Source organism: Marmota marmota, unplaced genomic scaffold (genome assembly GCF_001458135.2).
Source record: "Marmota marmota marmota unplaced genomic scaffold, marMar, whole genome shotgun sequence".
Taxonomy (NCBI): Eukaryota; Metazoa; Chordata; class Mammalia; order Rodentia; family Sciuridae; genus Marmota; species Marmota marmota.
In genome coordinates, this window is record NW_025999891.1 from 7,052,076 (window position 1) to 7,076,866 (window position 24,791).

The 24,791-nt window shown below is 39.0% G+C and overlaps 1 protein-coding gene across 2 annotated transcripts in view; it reads right to left on the bottom strand.

Annotated features, from left to right (window-relative positions):
- Positions 1-24,791, bottom strand: part of Myo1d (myosin ID) — a 314,007-nt gene that overhangs the window by 223,331 nt on the left and 65,885 nt on the right. For both annotated transcript variants that reach the window (XM_015501192.2, XM_048794873.1), the window contains exons 2-4: positions 5,507-5,715; positions 3,691-3,784; positions 1,294-1,459 (exon numbers count right to left, since the gene is read on the bottom strand). In XM_015501192.2, the coding sequence (XP_015356678.1) occupies positions 1,294-1,459; positions 3,691-3,784; positions 5,507-5,715 (469 nt within the window). The remainder of the gene's footprint in view (positions 1-1,293; positions 1,460-3,690; positions 3,785-5,506; positions 5,716-24,791) is intronic.

Here is a 24,791-nt window from a genome sequence, read left to right on the forward strand (position 1 = left end):
ATAGTTCTCACCTAAGACTAGATCTTCCCTGTTTCTCAGGCATTTTTTTTTTTAAATAATTCTTAAAACAGAGGTTCCTAAAACTTTCTGAGCAATGAAGCTATTTTGCTTTTTCTTTTAAACCCGGAGCCTAAAGATAGTATTTTGTGAGGGTTGGAGATTGGAAGTGGGGAGAATAGAAAGGAATGCTTAGGGAGGACTATTCTCAACATTCCCTTCCCCAGGGTCTGCTGGCATTTTAAAGAGCAAGGCTGTATATCCTGTAATAAAACCAGTTGTGCAAGATCAGTCCCTAGGGACTCCTGCCTTAGATGGTTCCAGAAAGACTGCTGTTAGGATAGGGCTCAAAATGTGTGTTCGTCCAGTCTGAAGGGATTCTTTTGATTAAACATGTGCGTAAAGCCATGAAATATTTTGTAAAAAGAAGACTGATAACACTTGGCATTTCCCGTCCTTTTTTAACAGGCTCTGATAAAACACTCATTTCCTTAACACTCTGACCTCAATATAACAAAAATAAAGATTATGCTGCATTATACTGCCCTAAAAGAAGCTACAGAGTAAATGGGATGGGAAATCCTTAACTGAGAAGGCATGTCCTCTTAGGTCAGAGCACAACTTAAGGTGGAGACTCAGCTCTATTAAGTACAAGCTTAACAGTGAATCTTGGGGATGCACGGGCTCCTGCAGTCAGACCCAGAGATGATCAAGATTAGTTAGGACATGACTGTTCTGCCAGTCCCAAGAGGAAAGTTTTAATTGGAATCTCCTAAAAATTGGGCCTAACATTTGCTTAGGCAGATAAAACATATTCTAAGTTTTCACTGACCAAATACAGTATGCTTTATAATTATGATGTAAGACAGCAGAGTACATATATGATACTACAAAGCAGTGAACAAACAGAAACTAAGAAGAAAAGGAAATTTCAAATTAATTAAAAAGAACATGGATGGAAGAGGGTGATGGATAAAGACTAGAACTGACGAGTCCTAGTTGGTTTTTGGTTAAATCTGACCCAGAAGTTTGTGTTCACTTTCTTTCAATCCCCTCACATATGGCCCTTCTCCCAAAATCTGTATCTACCAAATCCATAAATTTTTCCAACTTGGTATTACAAGTGCTAATAAGAAAACACAAAAGGAGAATCTTATCACACAAAGCTAACTTGAGGAGGGAGAAAATGATTAAAAGCTACTTTAAAGCTAAAAAGTTAAATTCTATAAATAGAATCAAGTATTTAAAAAAAACTAGCATTTATAAACATTATCCTCAGAAATTAGCACACTTTACCTTCTCCAATAAGTAGTTGTTGATATGCCCACCAATAGGGTCTCCTTTGAAATCAAAGTTGATATCCATGTATTTTCCAAACCTGCTTGAGTTGTCATTACGGTTGGTTTTGGCATTTCCAAAAGCTTCCAAAACACAGTTGGACTTAAGCAGCATATTCTTCACTCTTTAACACAGATAAGTGAAAGTCATTATAAAAAGTTGCAGAGACTAGGACTTTTAAAAAATTGGACTTTGCTAAAACATTCACATATTTATTGTAAATATGCAAATATTTACAGATTGTAGCACTGTTTGCAAATTAAGAAAACAAAAACAACTTAAATGTGCACTAAGGGGGCAGATAAAATACATTTTTGTTTCCCAATATAATGAAATGCTACATAGATGTTAAAAAATAAAGAAGTACATCAACATATACTGATTCAGAAAGGTATCCAGAAATGTACTAATGGATGTGAAATCAAACTGAAAAATAATATGTATTGCAGGACCTGAGTGTCTTTGTGTGCAAGCACAACCAGGGAATGTCTGTGCACACAAACATGTGTTAGTAAACCTCTATAGATCTGGAGGGAAGAGCACATGCCACTATGTGATCTAGGCAAGAGGTTGATAGGATAGACAAGGGGAGATTTCAGGGAACTTTTACCTTCAACTTAGTTCAATAATTTTTTTTTTTTAGAAAGAGTATGTTTTATTTCTGTAAGGAAAAAATTTTAGAAAGTATGTTCTGAAAAGAAAAAGAATAGATGATACAGTAGAGGAAAAAAAATTAAAAGTATTTACTTATCAAGCCACTAGATTAGTGACATTTAAAAGACATTTTTTTTAGTTGTTGATCAACCTTTAATTACTTTATTTATATATGGTGCTGAGAATTGAACCCAGTGCCTCACACATACTAGGCAAGTGCTCTACCACTGAGCTACAACCGCAGCCCCAAATAGTGACATTTTATTGTACTTAGTTATACCCAATAAATTTGATCTTTACTAATTTAGGAATTGTTCATTATTTTGTTTGAAGCTGTGTGAAATCTCTCCTTTGTATCAGTCGTGGAATGCATTTTTCACTCAATACTAACTTTTTATAGAGTAGTCTTTCCCAATGGATATATTTTAACTTCATGCTAGTCCTTATGTCTTGTTTTTACTTCTCTGACAAAATCCCTCTCATACAGGCATACCTGCAGAAAAGCAGCCTCTGAAACAGCCCAATGGAACACATCCATTGTTCTTCCCACGAATACCACAAGTGACCCTTGGGCCTTATCACCTCATAAATTAAAGTAAACTTTTAAAATGTGTGTGGAAACTTCTTGCTCAAAAAGGAAACTATAAAACTATGGTAAGATATGCTTGTGAAAGACTAGTAAGTGTTTACATGCCTTACTCTACTCCAAGAAATAAGATTAATTTCATTCTCAGCTAGTTATTCTCCTGAGCTCCTAAGGAAATGAGGAAACCTTGATCAAATCCTCATCTTTGTTAGACTACAAAGTCAGAGTCAGAAGTGGGATATGGCACAATTAAGCGCTAACCCATGTAGGGCCACTGAGTCTATATTTTCCTTTTCATGTCAGCCCAGTTCCTTGTCTTCCTCATCAGAAAAATGAAGACTGTGACACCTAGACGGGGGATGTGACTTCAGGAAATTAACAACCTCCTTTAAGGCTGCTGCCCATTAGGAAAAGATTCTTTTTCTCTTCCAAAATGCTGCACCACATAAGAAAGTCAAGTAATTTTGCTTTATAATCACACCTTTTAAAAGCCCATCCATTCATTCCTCGAATGTTTGCTGAACAAACACCGTATGTCAGCGGGTCCTACCTGCAGGGCTGTGCAGACCAGCTGTATTGCTCATCGCAGCGTGAGCAGTAGCGTGGCTCAGCATCAGCCCCTCTCAGGGGTGAACCTTACTTAGAACTTCCAACATGGGCAGGTTCTGGTTGCAGCAATGATGGGAAGGCACAGATAGGCCTTCCAGACCAGCTTCACTCAGAACACAGTTTAAAAATAAAACAAACAAGGAACAAGGAACTTGCGACAGTTTGGACAATAAAGTACAGAGTACTTTATAATATACTAGAGTACATTATAACAGCTCTGTTGACTGCATGTAAGGCAGCAGTTATACTCTCAACTGTTTCAGAGTAATAAAAAAAGAAAAAATATATATTTATATATAAAATATTACTAGAATAGTATTTTTCTACTAAAAATAAGTCTAGAAATAGAGTAACATAAATAGAATTAGAGAGAGATGATATGCAATATGAGAATCAAAGCAGTTTAATTATCAAAAAAAGGTTTGACACCTGCCCGTTTAGGCCCTGCCAATCTGTAAAGAGGATGGGGCTCCCGCATTACCCCCTGGCTGTCCGTCAGGCCTTACCTTTCCACCTCTGCTCTCTGACTGGGGTTGGTGATGGCCGCAATGTACTGCATGATGTACTTACTGGCTTCTGTTTTACCAGCTCCACTTTCCCCTGGAGGAAAGAATTATGCAAGACTTAACATCTTAATTTAAACCAAGATTAAACTAGTTTTCGATAGAATAATTTTAAATTTTGATGTTATTCACTTAAGATCCCTCTTGCTGCAGAGAGTCCTTCCATTTTCCAAGTTATCTTGCCCTGTATTGGCTCTAAGAGATATGAATATGTTGGGGGAGGGGAACTATTATAGAAGTAAAATAATGAATAGACTGAAGATCAAGGGTAAATTATGGTAAACCATTCTTTACACTAAGTCTTATTTTGAGTCTTAATTTTAGACAATGACTTTTAAAACTAGCAGAAATGAAGCAAGGTTATGATTCAAAGAGTGGCCAGAGCTAAATTGTAATGTATTTTCAATGATGGAATTTCATTTAACTTAAAGGGGATAAATATAGGGTGTTCATTTATATATTTATTTATTTTGGATTGAACACAGGGGTGCTTAACACTGAACCACATCCCCAACCCTTTTAAAATATTTTATTTAGCGATAGGGTCTCACTGAGTTGCTTAGGAATATAATTCTTTTTTAAAACTAAAGTTAGAGCTGGGTGTCATGGTGCATGCCCATAGTCCTGCTACTCAGGGAAGATTGCCTGAGCTCAGAAGTTTGAGGCTAGCTTGGCAACATAGTGAGACTTAGTTTCTTAAAAAAAAAAAATTAGGAGTAAATGTAGTGAAGAAAAACCCTACCAAACTCCAGAAACAAGGTATCACAGAAAAAGCATGACACTCAGGATAATTGGTGGTGGAAGGAAGGGATCAATTTGGAAGTTCTATCTTATTTTTGACAATCAAAACAAAATAATGATCATAAGAGTGTTTTTAAAAGCATAAAACCACTAATAAACCTCACAAATGTGAGGTCTTATTAGCACTAACAGAAATTCCCAGAGGTGGGGAGAGGCTAACTTGGACTAGCCAAGAGATATCTCCTGGTTCTCATTTCACTACACAAGATGCCTTGAAGGGCCTGAGGTACTTAGGTACTCAGCTCCAGTTCCTGCATGTGGGGCAGTAGCCCAGGTCCCTCCTCAATGGGGGAGCTCCAAAGGCCTATTTTTGCCCCTGGGCCTCTGCATGTGCCACCACACCAGCTCCAAAGCAGCAATCTGACTTTGACTTTATGCTTCTGTTTAGAATCTCAGTATTTAATTTTCTTGGTTTCATTCTGTTACTATTGAAAATGTTTTGGTTACTTTTATCTGGTACTTACATGTGCTGGGGATAGGAGGGAGCATATTCCATGCTGGGTCAGTCTGCAACCCACTGGAAGTATCACATAATTTTTTTTCTTTGAGATGGGTCTCCATTGCCCTGGCTGACCTTAAACTCCTAGGCTCAAGTGATCCTCCCCACCTCAGCTTCTAGAACCAGGACTAGCAGATGATCAGAAACGACATAAATAACTTGGTATTTAATGGTCATTACTCCCCCCCCCATAAAATTGCTTAGGTTTTTGCCTTAAAAGATTATTTCACTGGGGCTGAGGATGTAGCTCAGTGGTAGGGTGCTTGCCTGGCACACACAAAGCCCTGGGTTTGACTCTCAGTACCGTGTATATGTGTGTGTGTGTATGTGTATGTATGCGTGCGTGAACAGACACACATACATACACACACACACATACACTCTCAGCAATTATGTGGATCCTTGTGTACCAAATAAATACATCTTGACCTTGGATGTACCAGGGACCCGTTCAAATACCTGATATCACAATACAGGTGTCTTTTGATCGCCTCTTCATAGCTTTGTAAGCAGCATCAGCAATAGCAAAAAGATGAGGGGGTCTCTCGTAGAGCTCGCGGCCTCGATAGTGCTCAATTGTGTCCCTCCCATAGATGTTCAGAGACTTGTAAGGATTCACAGAAACAACAACTTCGCCAATGAACGTATAGATGCGCCCCTTCTCAAATCTGAACGGGAGCAAAACAAAGGAAGACATAGCTATGATTATGTAGAAATGCTACTTCTTTCCTGAGTGTCTCTTATTTCTAGTCAAGTTCAAAGACCCCAGCAACAACTTCTGAACTGATGTGCCATTGATTCTGAGTTTGCTTTTAGAGACCATGTTTGAGGCTATTTCCTTCCGATGCCACCAAAAGAAAAGACCAGTAAGGATTAAAAATCAGCAAGAAAGAAGAATTTAACTTGTTGGAGGCCAAAGATTTACTGTTTCCAAAATATAGATGGCCAAGAAGAAAAAAGTAAAATCAGTAGAAGAAAATCTCAGAGTTCCAGGAGAAAAAGAAATAATGTTGAACCACTCAGCTACATTTTCAATTACAAAGAGGCCTGTCCAAGCACGAATATATTTCTTCTCTTACTTGAAACCTTGCTAAAATGTCAGGAAAGGAATAAAAACAGTAAAATCCATACCAGCATGGTAGAAGAGACACTTCTGTCTGGTATAAATAAAATTTATTTTTTTTAGTGACAGCCTAAAATCCCATGGTGTAGGTAAATCACAGTCTAGTCGATGATTCTCCTTTCCTCCGGAGACTATGAACAGTACTGCAGAAATTACTGTGGACACATAATCTTACCAATCAGGGCTTTTATTTCTGTGGGAAACAGTCTAAGGAATGGGACAGCTGGTTGAAAGATACGTGTATTTTAAAAGTAAAATACACATATTGCAACTCCCCCTCCCCCCCCAAAATACAAAGGTTGAAAAGCTATCCATATACGATTTTGTATGCATATGTGTAAGTGAATATATTTGATGAGTATATGAGCATGGGAAAATATGGAAGAATATGTTGGTTCATTCATCCTTGGATGCACACAGTAGGGTGTACGGATAAAGGGATCTGATGAGGAAGGTGACGTGGTTGGGTGGGAGGAGGACATACAACAAAGGAAAAGAGTGAAAACCCCATGACTGCAATTGTAAATATAGGCACATGAATTTGCATGAAGAAAACACTTGAACATAAAACTTAGAAAACCTATAGATATCTGCTATTTACCTCGCAATCCACACCCCTACACACATGTGAACCAGAGCTTGGCTGTTTCTACACAAGTGTTTGTCACCACATTCCGCCTGCTGGACAGAGGCACAGGTGGACACACGTGTTTGTCCTTCAGTATCCAGGGACACTGGCTCCAGTAACCCCAGAAGATACCAGAATTTGTGGATGCTCAAGTCCCTTATATAAAATTCCATAGTATTTGTGTAGAACCCACACTTTAACTCATCTCTTGGCTATTTGTAATATCTAATATGATGTAAATGCCATGTAAATAGTTGTAATACTATGTCGTCTAGGGAATAATAAGAGGGAAAATCTGTACATGTTCAGTATAGGCACAGTTTTCTTCCCCAGATATTTTTGATCCAGAGTCGGTTGCTTCTGTGAATGTGGAGGGGCAGTTGTATATCATCACATCCCAGAGCTGGTGGAGAAGAGCCCCCAGAGAGGCTCTGGGCTGCTCCCCAGACGGCACGCCTCTCAGCACCCGGCTGGTGGCCAACAGGGCAGGGAAATAACTAAGCTTTGGGGACCAAAATGTAAGATCTTTGAACTTCCTTTAAACTAGAATGAAGATTGTTGGCTATAATTAGGAGTAGAAACAAACATGCAGATAATGTCAATAGTAAGTAAGAACCAAGATTTTTATCAAGTACTTAGTATTTAAATAAAAGTTATTAAGTACTTTGAGGTTTTCTGTGCATTTTTCAGTTGGGGTTTTACTATTCATCCTCCTTGCTGTTAGAAATTTTATAAGGTGGTTGAAAGCATTGATTTTGGAGTCTTTTCATCTTAGTCTGAAGGTTCATATTACAAACTTAACAGCAGTGAGGTCTTGTGAAAACTAATTAACCTCCCTGTGTTTCAGCTTTTCCATCTGTAAAATGGCAATAATTACACTCCTCTATTCTTCTAGCATTGAGCAAGTACTTTTTTTTTTTTAAAGGCAATTAATCTTGGGGCTGGCCTAGGCTCAGTGGTAGAGCGCTTGCCTAGCAGGTGTGAGGCACTGGGTTCGATTCTCAGCATCACATAAATATAAGTAAATGAAATAAAGGTGTTTTGTCCATCTACAACTAAAAAAAAATTTTTAAAAAGGCAATTAGTCTTTATAATTCTGATATGTTATTCATGAAGGGCATTTTTAGTAAAAGTTTTTATATATACATATATATGTATAAATATAAATATATATATATACATATATATATTTAGTTGTAGGAATTTTAATTGCATTATATATATATGTTTAGTTGTAGTTGGACACAATACCTTTATGAGGATTAAACCCAGTGCCTTGCACGTGCTAGGCGAGCGTTCTATCTCTGAGCCACAACCCCAGCCCAGGCTTTTAATTTATTAACATTGCTACTGAAATCAGAGCCATTAGTACACCTGAGGCATGACCACAGTCTGATTGCTTGCCTCAGTTGTCAATGAACTCCAAGTCACCAGAAAAATGTCTACACAACTCATGTTTAAAGACCTACAAAAAAATGGGCTGGGGCTGTAGCTTAGTGGTAGAGTGTTTGCCTCTTACGTGGAAGGCACTGGGTTTGATCCTCAGCACCATGTAAAAATAAAATGAAGACATTGTGTCTACCTACAACTAAAAAAGTATTTTAAAAAAGACCTACAAAAATAACAAAAGGTAAGATTTATCACTCAAGTATTTCTGGCTTAACCTGCAAATCTGTAGTATATGCCCACCAGATATCTCTAAGGAAATTAATTAAAATGACAAGATTCTTTAGTCTTTAAAAACTTCTCAATGAGGAAAAAATAGCAGAAAATAGCAAAAGGACGTTAGGAAAGTCAGCTCATGATTCTGGGACCCCATGACTAGGAGACACAACAAATAATATGAGTTAGAATGTTGTTCTAAGATTCCAGGTTTGTTCAATAATATACTTTATTTCTCACTAATTACTAGAGCCAGTAATAGATCATTCTTCTTTAAAATTCTATTTTAGCAAATAAATGTTTATCAAAACCTCTAGGCATCATGTTTATAAAATGCAATTAAAATTCCTACACACAATCAATGACTATTATAAATCATGCATAACTATTATCTTGATGATAAACAGAAGAGACTCAGAAAAATACAATATTAAATATAATGCTTCAACAATTTGCAAAACATTAGAAGCACATCTTATTTGAAATTCTATCAAACTTTCAATTTGATTAGGTCTCAAAAATCACCACTAGATGGTGCTAATATACACTTTAACACAAACTCAAAAGATTTGCGTCTGCTTTGGATGGGTTCAGGGTGACGAGCAAGCCAGAGGTTTTCTGGAGGAACTGCAGTAATTATCCTAGATGACAAACAGGATTATTCCATCTGTTACAGGAGAACGTGGAAGGCATTTCTATGACCTCGGAGTGAAAACCTGTTAAGACAAACTTGTAATTCATTCTTCAAATATGTATCTGCTTGGCTTCAGACAATAGGCCTAGCCCTTGGCATTAAAAAAAAAGAGGGAGAGAGAGAAAAGAACATGAAAGTACTATAAATAAATAATAACAACAGAGAATGACAGGTGAGGCGATAAAAGCATGTACTATATGGTGGCAAAGACTGTCACAACACACTAGTCTGAATGAGGAATACTGGGAGTCATGGCAGGGCGTGTCAGGTCTGGCCTGGTTGTTCCTTTTCACTTAAATTCTAACTAGCACCCAAACTTCCACCCATTAAAACCTTCCCCACCATCTCTGTCACCCTTGCTCTCACATGAATGAGCTATTTACAGTTCCCACGGGCACCATGCCTTCGTGATTTTGCCCGTGGGGTTCCTTCTGCCCAGCACATCTTCTGCCTGGTCTCTTCCTGCAGGTACCCAGTGGGTTCCCACTCATTCTTCAAAAGCCCAAGCAGTTCATTCCTTGAGGGAGTCATTCTTGATGTCCTGCCTCTGACACCAAGATTCGGACCCTTGCTCACTTCTTTTCCCCCTTTAGAGTTCCCCAAATGGTTAAAATAGCTTGACAATCACTGATGCTTTTTTTTAAACGTAGGAAAATTTTAAAGTATTTCTTAAAAGGGCTAGATGTTTTCATTGGCTTTTAAATGAAACCAAGGAGTTCTAAAAGGTTTTGAATGTGTAGCAATGGAAAAATTATAAAGATAATGCCTTTGGAGAACAATAGCCCTTTGGAAATAAACTCTGAAATACTTATTTTTTAAAAAAGGTAGCCTCCTTAACTTGCAAATGTCAGTTGTATTCAAGACCATCCACAGTAGGAAGTCAAGACGTGAGTTCCTTAGGATGAGTCATGGGCAGACTGCGTAGGACCCTATAGAGACATACAGGCTCTTTGTGTGTGTGTGTGTGTGTGTGTGTGTGTGTGTGTGTAACAGGGAAGTGGTTGGCCTCATCAGAGCTACTGAATGTCACTGAACAGTTGGAAAAATTCAACAAAATAGGATTTGTTATGATATGATAGGCTTTGAAAGCCAGGCTGTGAAAAATCAGCAAAGATTCACCCACTACTAGAATTAGTAGCCTTGGTTGACTTCTTGAAATACACGTAATCAGTCAGAATCAGGAGGAAAAGCCTCTGTAAATGGTCTAGCATGCATTTAATAAAATCTTTTTTCCATAGGTTTTACTAATTGTTTCATGAGGAACCTACACATTCTGAATAGGTCTTGCTTAATCACACTATTTGACCCAATTTCCTTCCCTTTCCAGTGTAAAGGAAATCTTAAACACCCTTATTTCTCAGGAGAGGTTTGTCTACATATGCTTTCTTCAGTAACTATTGATTAAATTTTCCAAACTAAGTCCCCAGGGATAGTGCTAAATTCACTGGTTGATCATCGTGCTGTCTGAGTTTCTCAGCAGCATTGGACATAGACTCCCGATTCCTCAACAGCCTCTTTCTTGGCTTCTGGGAGGTCATATTCTCTAGGTTTCCTTCCGACTTCTACAGTTTTCCTTTCCATGCTCTTTTGCTTCTTTCTCCTTTTCTACCATTCTCTAAATATTCAAGTTCTCTAGGGTTGATCCCAGGATCAAACACTGCCCAAGATTCCCATTTGAGAAAGACAAAGTGAGGATATCTTGGCCCCGTTCCACCCTCTGAAAATCAAGAATAAAAAATAAAACCCACGAGAGAAGAGTGTTACCTATCATGAAATAAAACACTCACCACAATTCCAAGACACATATATACACATGTACAATATACAATTATATATACAATATATAGCATATTCACATATACAATATATGATGAAGGGCTGTAGAATATTATGGAAACCAGACCTGGGTGAGGACAGGCCTCTGCAATCTAAGGCACTGGAGCCTTAACCACTAAATGTAAGTTAGAGTTCCAAAGTAGCCAAACACAAGCCTCTTGCCAAGAATGGCATGGTCACAGTATGCAGCTGACAAAATTAGTCCCATTAGAAACTTCTGAGTAGCTGCAAGGAGGGGTTAAATGAAAATACAAATAAAAATTATTATTTTTCAAAAAGTGGGCTTCAGAGTTTTAAGGCATAAGAGAAGAAGTAGGTGCAATCCGGGAGATTTATCCCGGAAGCCCTGCAGCATATTCATAGGACCTACTATCAAGAAAGATGTTTGTCTTTTCAGGGCAGAGTGCTGGTCTGGATACAAAATAACCCAAACTCCAGTGTCTACTGGCCATTCTGATAGGGGACAAACAGAAGTGGTGGGGACTTGAGCCTGGAGGAAGGGTTCTGGACTGAGCTCACTGTGTTGACCTCCACAGGCTTTTACTTTTGAGGAGCAATTTACCTGCAGCCTCGCCCTGCCTAAGTCCACAGGGTATGTTACATTCCTCAGGAAAGTAGCTATTATCTGCAGGAGATATGCAGGCCCTAAATTCCAATAAGAAGAATAAAAGTTACCCTTAAGGGGAGACTTTTGTGACCCTTATGTCTCCAAACAGGTCTCAGAACACAGGGAGGTGAGGATAATTCCCCCTAACCATAAAATCTGTAAGAACAGGTTCCATCCAATTAGAACTGGTCGGCATGGGCCAAAGTGACTTAGAGTTGGAAGGCCCAGCCTGGGAACAATTCCGCACACATACTCTTTTGATAAATGATCCAGAGTGAATTACATCTATTCAAAGGTGACAAAGTGAATCAGAATGGGGTTCATGATAAGATTTTATAAGAAAAAAGTAGGTAAAGAATTTGATAAACAAGAACATACTTTTTAATTCAGGAAACCCATGAAATCCCAAAAAACCTCAATGCAGGAAACTGAAGGCTGGATTATTATTTATTCTGTATGTGAAAATAAATTGTGTATATTTAAAAAAAAAAAAAGAATTTGATAAACAGAAGGCAGATCAAGAACCCCACACTCCCCATAATGAAATAGGTCATGAAGTACAAAAATAATTTTAGAAACTTCCATATCAAGACAAAGAAAGCATAGTCCTCTAAAACAAAGTATCAAAGAAGACACCATTAGGAAAGAAAAATCTTATTTAAAATCATTAAATGGGGGGTGGGAGGGAAGGAGATAGACAGGCAGGAAGTTGGAAGAGCTTTTAAAAAATGGAAAATAGAATAAAACCCAGGACTATGAAATTCACAATTAAAAGCAGACTGGACCCTGCTGAAAACAGACAGGGGCAGGAAGAAAAGGTGGAAAAAATAAGCAAAATGAAATGGAAAAGTAAAATTGAAAGAAGAAAATTACAGAAGTGGAAGATAATGGAGATCACACAATTGGTGTCCCTGGAGATTTAAGTATCCGATAAAGTGACATTTCAAAACAGTACATAAATATACCAATGAAAAATGTCAATAAATGTTGGAGCATGGACTAGTTGCTGGGGTGCGGTGGACGTTTAGCCTCCAGATCATTAGTGTGTGGCTGAACTGGGTTCCCCAAAGGGATCTGTTGAGTCCTAAACCTAGTGTCTGCAAAGGCGACCTTATTTGGAAACAGAGTTTTTGCAGATGTAACCCAGTTAAGATGAGGTCATTAGGGTGGACCCTAATCCAAGTGACTGGTGACCTTATAAGAAGAGGAAATGCTCTGTGGAGACAGAGACAGGAGAACACGATGTGATGACAGAAACAGAGACTGGAGTAAGGCAGCTTCTGGTGAGAGAAGCAAGGACTGCTGGGCCCTTCAAGCCTGCCATGAAGGAAGCAAACGGGTGGGATTTAGGCGCTGAAACCACTGTGTTCTAGGCCACAGCACAGCGATGGGGTAGGTGGCCCGAGGTGAGCCTCACTCTCAGGGTCAGATTGACTTGACATGAGTTGACCCCCAGAGCGAGGCTCACCTCGGGCCACCTACCCCATGGCTGTGCTCTAGCCTAGAACACAAGCCCTTTCCTCACCTAATCCCCTCCTACTTGCTTCCGTTGTGGCAGTCATCACAGTCTTTTCTTACTTGTCATCTTGTTCACTGTGTCATCTTTAGCAGGCAGCACTGGGCCTGAGTGAGTAAAGCATGGTTACATGAAGTAAAAAACAAAGCACTGAATGAATGATCCCCTTGGGCCCACCTCCGTTTTCTCTCAGAAAATATAACTGACTTATAGAGCAAATTCAGGCTCTGAGGTCTGGAGAACCTTAAATCATCTATCATCATTCCCCTCCCCATTTATGTAGTGGGTTCCCCTTCCACCTCGACCTTTCTCTTATGTGACCTATGACTTTTAAAATTAGAGGAGAGGGATAAAGGTGTCACCTAGTTTTCAAAAGATAGACCATATATCCATATGCCAACAGAAAACATTCTACTCTTTATGTGTGCAACTTCAAATCATCTGGATACAAATAGCAAGTTGTATCCCAGAAAAATAAAATTCGGGTACCTGCTCCAACTCAATCTCTGAGACAGGGTTTTCACCGTTGGAGAAAGAGGTTGCAAAACATGTGGGGTTGAACTGAAATTGTAGGTACCAGTAGGAATTCGTGGTATGTGAAGAGCAGAGAGAGGAGAGAGCAACTGTATGTGTCCTGTCCACTGGGAGAGCTGACAGGTATAACACCCAGATGTTGGCTTGTAAATGCTAAAATCTATCTTATCTAAAAGAACTCAGGGCTCCATGGAGATAGACTGGTTCACTCACTGGGATAAGGTACCTTCAAGAAGAATCTGGAATAATCTGTTGAACCAGAAAATAGGAAAGTACTCAAAGAATGACAGCTTGAATGGGCTCCCACTGGGACCTATCTGAGACCACATCAGCATTAAAATAAATCCCAGGACAGACTGTAATCCATTGAATAGAGATACACACTGATGTAAGCAAAGAAGTCTACAAGAGGAAAAAAAAGTTCTTCCTTAGGGTAGAATGCCAAAGAATAAATATAGAAGGGATGATGTGAGTTGGGACACTGTCAATGGATGCTAAAGCCAGTAGCTGAAAGTATGGTGAGGAACAGGAGATTCTCATAGCCTCAAAATATCTCCCCACTAATTAATTATTAATTACAAAGGTAAAGACAATAACTTTGCAGTAGAGAAAGCCTGCAACCATGTAAACCAAGTGATCAAAATTAATATCATCAATATTGGAACGAACCAACATAGGGTTAATTTCATGTATCAAGTTGACTGGGCCACACAGTACTGAAGTGTTTGATGACACATTTTTTCTGGGTATGTCTGTGGGGGTGTTTCTGGATGAGTTCACCTTTAAATTGGTGTATTGAATAAAGCATATTGCCCTCCCTGGTGTGGGTGGGCATGCCCAGTCTGTTGAAGTTCTGAATGGAATAAAAGACTAAGGAAGAAAGAATTCTTCCTCTCTGCCTATCTTTGAGCTTCTCCTGCCTTCGGACTTGGACTGGAACTGACACCAGCAGTTATCTTGGTCCTGAGGTGTTTGGACTCCGACTGGAGCCACTGGCTCCCCTGCACATGTTGGACATCTTGGCTTCCACCATTGCGTAAGTCGGTGCCTTATGGTATGCCTAAGGCATTGGCATGGGAAAAGTGTGTGTGTGTGTATATACACATCTGTATCTTATTAGTTTTCTCTGGAGAACCTGGACTAATACAAATTTTGGTACTCAGAGTTGTTAAATTTTAAGAATTTTTAAAAATTCTGGAATGATTTTCAGAATGAGTTTTCTAAATTGATTCTGGAGTTTCTGGAATTGATTCTCTAATCTGATGAAAGACTCTTTCCAGAGAGTTGATAGCATATGGTAAGACCTGGCAATAGAGATATGGAAAGTTTCTCCACTGCATACTCCTAATCAACCACTCATAAGAAGCAAAGAGCTGGGAGACTGGTATAAGATACTTCTGAACATTTCTGAAAATCTAACAGATAGAGTGAAGTTGGCTGGTGGCTCCTGATGATGCCCGGCAAGGTGAAGAGAGGGAAGGATGAGCTCAGGGACTGCAGTGCCCAGCTCAGGAGCTGCCATGGCCTGGAGGCATCCAGGTGTGCTCTGAAGGACCTTCAGTCTCCTGTTCAGCAGGCTGAGAACCTAGACCACAGCAGAGCCTCCCCATCAGATGCAGGAGAGAGGCCCAGCAATCACTTCTGTGGCATCCTTCCAAACCACGGAAACAATCTAATCAGGAACAAACAAAGACAACCTAAACTGAAGAATGTTCTACGAAATAACTGGAAACAAAACACGATCAAGAAAACAGTGATATTCCAGGTTATAGGAAATTAAAGAGACATGACAATGAATGCACAGCACTTTACTGGTTTGTAACCTAGAGGAGGGGAAAACTTCTATTAAGGGTTTTCTGAGAGCAACTGATGAAATCTAAACATTGGCTATGAATTAGATACTAGAATTGTGTCAAAATTATAGCTCCAGAGTTTGATAATTGTACTGTGGTTAAGTAAGAGAATGTCCTTGTTCTTCAGAAACATACCTTGAATTATTCAGAGGTAACAGGAAACAGTGTCTTCAGAATACTCTCAAATGGTTAAAAGAAATACATAAAGATATAGGAAAACATAAAAAGAGAAGCTGAGAAGCAAAGAAAAATGCAAACAATTGGTAAAGAGTACAAGGCGGGGTTGGGGCTGTAGTCAGTGGCAGAGCACTTGTCCTGGGTTCAATCCCTCATCGTGCAAGAAAAATGCAGGGGGGTGGGGGAGAGGGGGTTTCTTGTGGTATTCCTGCAACTTTTCTGTAAATCTGAAACTATCAAAGCTAACAGTGGCTAATTAAAAAATCCAACTTCCAATGTATTTATAGAATTAATTTAAATATTTATTAGTTCATTAATTGTGAATGGGTAACAAGATTCTTAGTAAAGGACTTGAAAGATATAAATAAAAACTGGCATGTTCCATCTTTTCTACAGCTTCACTCCTCAGAGGCAACTACTGCTGCTGGTTTCTTGTGAATTCTTTCAGAAATAGTTTATACATACACAAACATGTGGCCTCACATAGGCTTTTTTAAAAAAAAACATGAATGGCAATGTTTTTCTAATTAAAATATTTATATTGGCAAAAATCTCTAATATTTTAGGCCTGCATAGTATTCTATTTCATGGGTGAATACACAATAATACATTGAATCAATCCCTACTGGGCTGGGGATGTGGCTCAAGCAGTAGTGCGCTCGCCTGGCATACGTGCAGCCTGGGTTCGATCCTCAGCACCACATACAAACAAAGATGTTGTGAACGCCGAAAACTAAAAAATAAATATTAAAAAAATTCTCTCTCTCTCTCTTTAAAAAAAAAATCCCTACTGGACATTTAGGTTGTTATCAATCTTTCGCTTTGGACAATGCAACTACAAATTAATGGTGTCTATTTCTATGTGCATGCATGTTTGCATACCCATGGAACATACGTCCAGCATTGGAAATGCTGGTTCAAAGGATATGTGCAATTTAAATGACGAATTATTGCCAAATTCTTCTTCACAGAGGTTATACCAGCTTATTGTCCACCTATAATGTATGAAAATTTCTATTTCCTGAGGTTTTTTTTTTTTTTAAATCAACAGTACCAGACCATTTTGAATGGATAGAGTGTACTGCAGCTTTATTTTCAAAGTACATAAAACTTTGACCCCTTTCTTCACCACCGTACCTGCTGATGCAGTGTTCATTAGGCGACTGCCAACTTTGAATAAGGCTCAGTCCACCTCCCCAGTTCTTAGACAAGAACCTCTTCCCAAGGGTGGAAGCATCCTATTTATGCTTTCTTGGGTCAAATCCCTTATCTGTGAGATGGAGTCACTCTGTTTTATGTCTTTTACCTATGCATTCGACCGTGTGTTGGAAAGATTATGAACTTTGAGTCACATAGCCCTGGGGCCCTGAGTTTGAATCCTGGCTCTGCTACTTACTGGTTGTATGGATTCATAAATCTCTGAGTAACTAGTAAGTGCCCATGTGCCAGGCACCATGCCAAGAGCTTGAGTTCCAGAGGAGAATAAGAGTCAGTATTACTACACTCCACAGTTTACATAAATAGACAATGCCACACAGAAAGCACAATGGAGGATTTAAAAATTAGCTTTTATTTATCTTTCCCCTCTTGTTCCTATTCACCCTTCCACTCATAATCATGTTGTTTCAAAATATATTTAAGACAACAGCAAAGATAGAAAGAATGCTATGGGGCCAGGTGGGCATGCACACCTGTAATCCCAGCTCTATGGGAGGCTAAGGCAGGAGGTGGTGATTTTGAGGCCAGCCTGGGCAAATTAGTGAGACCGGGACTTAAAAAAAAAAAAAAAGTGCTATGAAAGCTTAGAGAACAGGGACAAACATAGGCAACCTGACTGAAGAATGTTCTACAAAATAACTGGAAACAGACATGATCAAGAAAACAGTAATATTCCTACTCTAGGAATGAGAGAACCCAAAGATATCCTAAAAATTTTGTAGTTTGACATTTTAATTATTCAAGTAATTATAAAATCTCTGTATTTGCAGTTCTGGATATTTCTTGATTTATACTGCATTTAGAATCATCTGGAACTGGATGCTTTATTTTTGACCTTTTATTGACATACTAAAGCCCACACTTCACGACCTAGGACAGAATACTTGAGCACTAGCATAGCCCACCCACAAAGCGTATGAGTATTTCCAGGCCCATGTACAGCAGAGGTAAGGGGGCACTGATGTAGAGAGCATGCTCTAGAATCTGGTTGCAGTTTTAGCACTAACTAGCTCTATGATTATATGCAAGTTATTGAACCTCTCTGTGCCTCACTTTCTTCATCTGAAGAATGGGATGATAATAGTGCTGTGTTAGCCAGATTTTCATTGCTGTAACATAATACCTGAGCCAATTACTTTATAAAGAGAATAGGTTTATTTTGGAGTGAAGGTTTGGAGATGCCAGTCCATGATTAGGTGTCCCCCACTGCTTTGGGCCTGTGGTGAGGCAGCATCACATAATGGTGGGAGTGAATGGTAGAGCAAAATGGCTCACCTCATAAGCCAGGGAGCAAAAAAGAGCAAGGAGGGGGCTGGGTCCCACAATCCCCTTCAAGGGCACACACCCCCAGTGACCTAAAGACCTCCCATTATACCCCACCTCTTAAAGGTTCCACCACCTCCTAAGAAATCCACCTTCTAAGGAAAGGAAAAACCTTTTAACACATGGCTTTATGATTTGGGGGACACCAATTATATCGAGTTCCTACCTCATGGGATTTTTATAATAAATATTCCACACAGAGTGCTCAACACACTACTGTCACATGCTAAGAGCACAAACATACTAAATCCTATTTTTTCCATCTTTTTAAAAATTTGTTTTACTTAGTTACACATGACAGTACTGTGATCTTGACATATCATATATTTGAATCAGATGGGATATAATTTCTCATTTTTCTGAGTACTATTTTTATGACAGATAATATTTAAGTCCTTTAAATGTTCTTATTGATGTCTTTGATTTTATTTGTAGTCAATTGTTCATCCAACCAATTAATACTGTCAGCACTCATGTTCCAAGCATGGTGAGTCATGGCTAGTAAATAGCAGATCATCTCTGCCCTAATGCAAGCAAGGAAGAAGACAGATACTAAACAGGGGCTCTAGAGGAGGCAACAGAATGTACCCTGCCCTGGAGGAGGGAGGGAACAAGCATCTGAGGAATCCAGAGCAAGAGGTGACTTCACCCCAGCAGGGAGAGCAAGGGGGGGTGTGAGAGGAGGGGCCGGAGCATGCAGGGGCTGCAGCCATTGCTGGGGTCTGGGGTTTATCTCAAGGGCAGAGTTGTGTCTGTTGATAATGTCAGCTTTGTCAAAAGCTCCCTCTGGCTGCAGAGTATAAGAAAGTGAGTGCCCACTGAGGCCCAGTTAGGAGGCCAGTTCTGAAGGGGGATAACTTTGGTTGGGAGGGAGCAGTGGAGAGGTGGAGAGGTGAGGGGGCTTTAAGAGTGGAACTGACTGGACGTCAGAAGTGAGGCAAGGAAGCATCAGGGCTTCTTACGTGGACAACTGAGTGGACCACAGTGCTATTTGTTAGAGACAGGGACAACCGAGTAAAAGAAAAAAATTAGGTGACTGATTGAGACAGGCTGTGCTGAGTTAGAAAAACCTGGGAGTTACCCCTATTTATCCCTCTTCAAATCAAACCCGATTCCCTGGATACAAAGTAAGCAACACAGAGGATGGAAACACGGACTACCAAAGAGCAGAGGGCACCTGGAAACCCTTACCTGTCACAGGTGGGCAAATAAGAGACCACGTGCTCCAATGCCCAGGTTAAAAGGTAATTTTCTTTTTCTTTTTTTTAAAGAGCTGCCTGGGTTCTATTTGGAAATTTTATACTAACTGAATTTTATCATGTCAATTTACTCAATAATTTTACTTTTCTAGTATAAGAAAATAGTATAAACAAATATGACATCTTTCCCCCACTGAAACACTATGTACCAAGGACCCAGGCAATGTGACTTAAGAAAAAGTGAAGATGCTACATATTACGCCATGTCAGCATATGAATAAGCCCAAACAGCTCTGTTTAGCTATGAAATAATGAGTGCTTACGTAATGAGAGGCATGAAGATTTAGATCAAAACATAAGAATGAAACTCTTTTAATAAACACTGTGTGTGTGTGTGTGTGTGTGTGTGTCTTTGTGCAGTGCTGGGGATTAAACCCAGGACCTTGTACATGCAATATAATGTTCTAAACCCCCCCTTCCAGCTCTGAAACTTTCCTATTTTTAAAAAAATATTTTTTAGTTATACATGGACACAGTATCTTTATTTGTTTATTTACTTTTATGTGGTGCTGAGGATTGAACCCAGTGCCTCACACATGGGAGACAAGTGCTCTACCACTGAGCCACACCCCAGCTTCCAGCTTTCCTATTAATAATAATGACACTATATTTTCTCTTCCAATCAGCCATGAATTAAATTCATTAATGTGGGGCTCAACTTGTGTATGACACTATTCAGGAAAATGAAGGATGCCTAGACCTAAGGTAGAAAACCTATTGATAGGAACACAATTAAATGAATCAATAGCAATTGTGCATTCCTAATAATACTATAAACACTTGAAATGCCATATGGAAAACTCTTACAAGAATAAACAAATCTGAGGGTGTTAATTGCATAGATCCACCAGGATTCTCATCTCTTCTTGCCATCATGTTGGTACCAGCAGGAGGTGCACCACTTTACACTGAGGTATTTCATCTGTGGGGTAGGGGTGGGGTCTGGATGACTGCAAACTTCCTCAGCATACCCTGCCACTTTTAATAACTATGCCTAATTTAGTAAACAACAGAAAACCTACTCAGTATACTACATCTCCTTTTAACACTGCAGTTCTCTATCCCAATTTTATAACACGGGAAGTCTTTGGTGTATGTAAAACAAGATTTTCCCAGGCGTTACTGAAAACCTTCAGGCAGCCAGATAGGCAGCTGTGGGGTGCAGGCTGGAGAGTGGTTGTGTCCAGACACACTGAGGGAAAACAAATGGTTAAAGTGGACTGAATGGATTATTTCCATTTCTGTTTACTATGATAATCCCTGTTTTAAGTTTGATAAACAGATGCACATTAAATAATTATTTATTGTGCACCTACTCTGTGCTTAGGATGATGTTAAATGTTTTTCATGTCTGTTGCAAATCTTAAGTTTACTAAATATTAGTAGAAACATCTTCCCAAACCCACTTTTGTTGCAATCATGTACCCAGGTGCAGGTAAGGAGGAAATTATTATCCATCTAAACCAATTATTTAACCATTGTCTTGTTTGCAGACAGCTAACTGCAAAGCAAAGCCGTCACAGGCCTGGAAGGAGAACCGTTTCTATTATAGAATGGACTGAACAAGTGGAAAGACCAGGATGCTCCCAAGTTATGGGTTCACCTTCTCTTTGTCTTGGGTTGGACTAATGGTCATCATAGAACTGAGAAGATGATTTCACAACCAGCAAAAATATTTATCAAATAAATGAAGGCCAGAGACCTTATCCTTCCTGGGTTCTCCTTGGCTTTTCAAAAATTAGTAACATCCTCTAAGGCCACATTTTCTCCTGAGAAACTTTGAATAATTCTTATGTTTTGCATTATCCTTATCCTTGTATCTGGCACTTTCTTTTGGTGTACATGTGTTTTTGAAAGCTTCCTTGTGTCTAAGTCTGAGGAAAACCTATTTCCTGTGTGTTGTAGGACTTCTGTCATCTAAGCAGTTTTGCTTTTGGACTGTGGACATGGGCCTTGGGTGAAGGAGGGAGGTTAGATTGGCACACACCTATTCCCATGCTGGGAGTGTCCAGGGGACTATGGGACATTTACAGCATTAATCTGGTACCTGTATAACTCAGTCTGGTGTCGTGAGACCCTAATGGGAAGTTAGGAATGTCAGGTGACATCCCCAAATGAAATGATCAGAGCTGTTCCCTGGGGCCTCTCAAGAATGGCTGGTCATTTGGGGATAGAATTTTTATGTGAAGGGAGTTAAATTCAGAGGGGTTTAAAGATGATCTGAAAGACGAAGGACATTGCCATTACCACCCTACAAAGAGCTTTCATTTTTAAATGATATTTTAGATGCTGTATTATACAGCTTTATTCTTATATTGTAATCAAGTGTCCTAAGACACTGCAAGTCATATTTTTATTTTTATTTTTTTACTTATTCCTAGTATATTGCCAGGGGACAAAAGGGAGTTTTTACAAAGTGGGAAGATACTGGGAACCAGTGAGAGATTCGTTATTAAAATCTCCAAGTGTCCAATGGGCCCACATTCAGACTGAAAATTGACACACTCCAAAGACAAACATGATCTGGACAATTCAGTTCCTCTGCTTTAACAGGTCAGTCCATCTCCATTTGTGAAAATAACCAAATGTTGTCTATGCTCAGGAATACCAGACACCAGGAAGTGAACTAAGAAAGTAAGAATGTGGTGGCAAAGAAAAGAGTCAAACTAAAAACAGATCAAATACATCAGGAAATGGAAAAAACAAATAATTTTCCCTTTTTTTCCTTAGTTCTTCTAGCAGAAATTAAAATCTTTTTTTATTGCTATATCATACTGAGAAAGGAATTTATGTAGGCGGATTGGTTGCCAATTTTAGGTAAACACTATAATGTTATTTTTTTTTATTATTTTAATAACACCCCAACCATGACTGTGTATTTGGAGTTTCACAGGCTGATAAGAAAAGCTTTGACTGCCTCAGAAAGTAGCTGTCTTCCAATTCAACCTGGCTCATCGAAGCACTACAGTTTCTCCAAGTGCCTGTTAATGTGACATTTCAAAAAAGGAAGAAAAACTAAGACTACTTGTAGACAGCATGAGTTCCAAATCTTCCCTTAAAAAAGTCCCATCATCCTCTGTGAATAAGAACAGAACCCAGACAAAGTGACTGAATAACTAAAAATTTTAATATCCTTGTTTTCAAATTTCAGGAAATACTTTGTCTCAACTTTTTGCTTATAATTCATCTAAGTTTAAAAAGTCAAAGGTTTGGCCAGCATGGTCAGTGTATTTGGCAGAGCCAAGCCTTCCAGCTGGCCCACTGTGTGCACGGTGGGGTCAGGGTGAGGGCTCCACCAGTGTGGCTGGGGTGGCTAGCAGTACCCACAAGCCGGGAAATTAGTAGTACATAGGGTTGAAACAAATAAGTCAATATGTTGAGGATAAGAGAAGCCAGATTTCTTCTTCTTGCAGAAGGGAATTACAAATACGTCAGAGGAAAGACTAAAATAAATCCCACAGTGTTAGGCTGAAATGAGAGGTATCAATATGAACTCATGATGCTTAATGTAGACAGAGACGTATAGCTGTCCCTCAGTATCTGCAGGAAGTACTGGGAATCTGGGACTTCCACACCCACTGTGGATATTCAAATCCACAGATGTTCAAGTCTTTTATATAAAATGGTATAATATTGATATATAACTATGTGCATCCTCCCATGCCCTCTGTCATCTCTGTATTCCTTATAAATACTTTACCTACACATCACTTCATTGGCACAGATGCAATATGGTACTTGACACACTGTAAATTCAAGTTTTGCTTTTTGGAACTTTTTGGATTTTTTTTTCACAAATATTTTCCATCTGCAATTGGTTCATTCTGTGGATGTGGAACCTACAGATCACAGAGGACTGATGGCAGATGGGGAGGGTATACGAGCACATTCCCCTGCCTGCTCCCCAGTTCTGGTTGCTGAGAAGCCTAGGGACAATGTCACATCAGTAGCAACTTCCACACCTCCACCAGATGTTGATTTCCGAACACTATATTCTACTAAAAGATTCCAAAGTGTTTTGGAGAAATGGTTAATTCCATCATTGGGCCAGGGAAAATACAACATGAACCTGCAGTGTCCCAATGAGTTAGGATGTAAGGAAGTTCTCAAAGAATGGCAGGCACATGCTGTCACCTGAAAGGGGTTTTCACTATCCAAATCTGGGATAAAGAGTTTATTGGCAAAAATAAAGAGAATGAATTATCTTATGGACTATTATTTATTTATTTGCAGGGGGTGGGGATTAAACACAGGACCTTACACATGTTAGGCAAGTGCTCTACCACTAAGCCACACCCTCAGCCCTCTTTATTTTTATTCTCTGTCCTGGCTGTGTTGACTACAGTTTTTATTCTGACCAGTCTCCTAGGACACACACTATTGATTACAAGAGAGACCAGCCCAAAGGGATGGCACAAATTCATCACTGTGAATAAATGGCTTATGTCTGTGCTCTGCTGACAGTATAGTTTGTTTAAAGTACCTAATATGCAGACGCCTACCTATCAGCTGACATGTATTTTGCTAATAAGGTCCTTCTTTGGAAACAGAAGCAACACATTTATTTATGCTTTGAATGCTTTATTATGGCAAGGTACCAAAACTGGATGCACAAACAAATTATTGCAGTTGTTAATGCATATGAAAATATTTTTCCTAAGTTATATTCTTAATATCAGCAAAATGAAAATATTTTTTCCTGGGAAATAACTCATAAAACATGGTATCAATTAGGTTGGCCTTAAATTTTTCCTTTCCTCAAATTCTGACTAAAAGATAAATCACTTAGGGGAAAAAAAAATCTTTCTCACTGTTGAAAATCTGTGGTTGAGAGATAGCTTTGACTTTTAAAAATAATTTTCATGCTAAAAGAATTTCAAACTTGAAAGTTTGTAAGAACATTTTTAAAAATCCCAAATATCCTTCACTCAGATGATTCCTCAATTGTTAGAAAGTTTTCATATTTTTCTTATTCTCACATACATGTATATGTGTGTCTATGCACACACACATCTGTTTCATTTACTCATAGATTATAAAAATCTATTTCTGAGACCTATTTATTTCAACCACAGAATTATATATTATTTTGTTCTTCAAATGATGCATAATGTAAGTTATGTAAGGGAACTGATGGTGCTAGAAAAGCTGAAGGTTTTGTTTGGGCGTGGCTTTAGATCTGCTGGATAAGTCACGCCGACACCCACTGGCCCAATAATCCAACTAAGATGTCTCTAGAAGCCAGGAGGCCAGACAGATAAGCAAACAGAAAGAAAGTTAAGTCAAGAAGGGCCTTGTGGGGACTCTGGCAAGC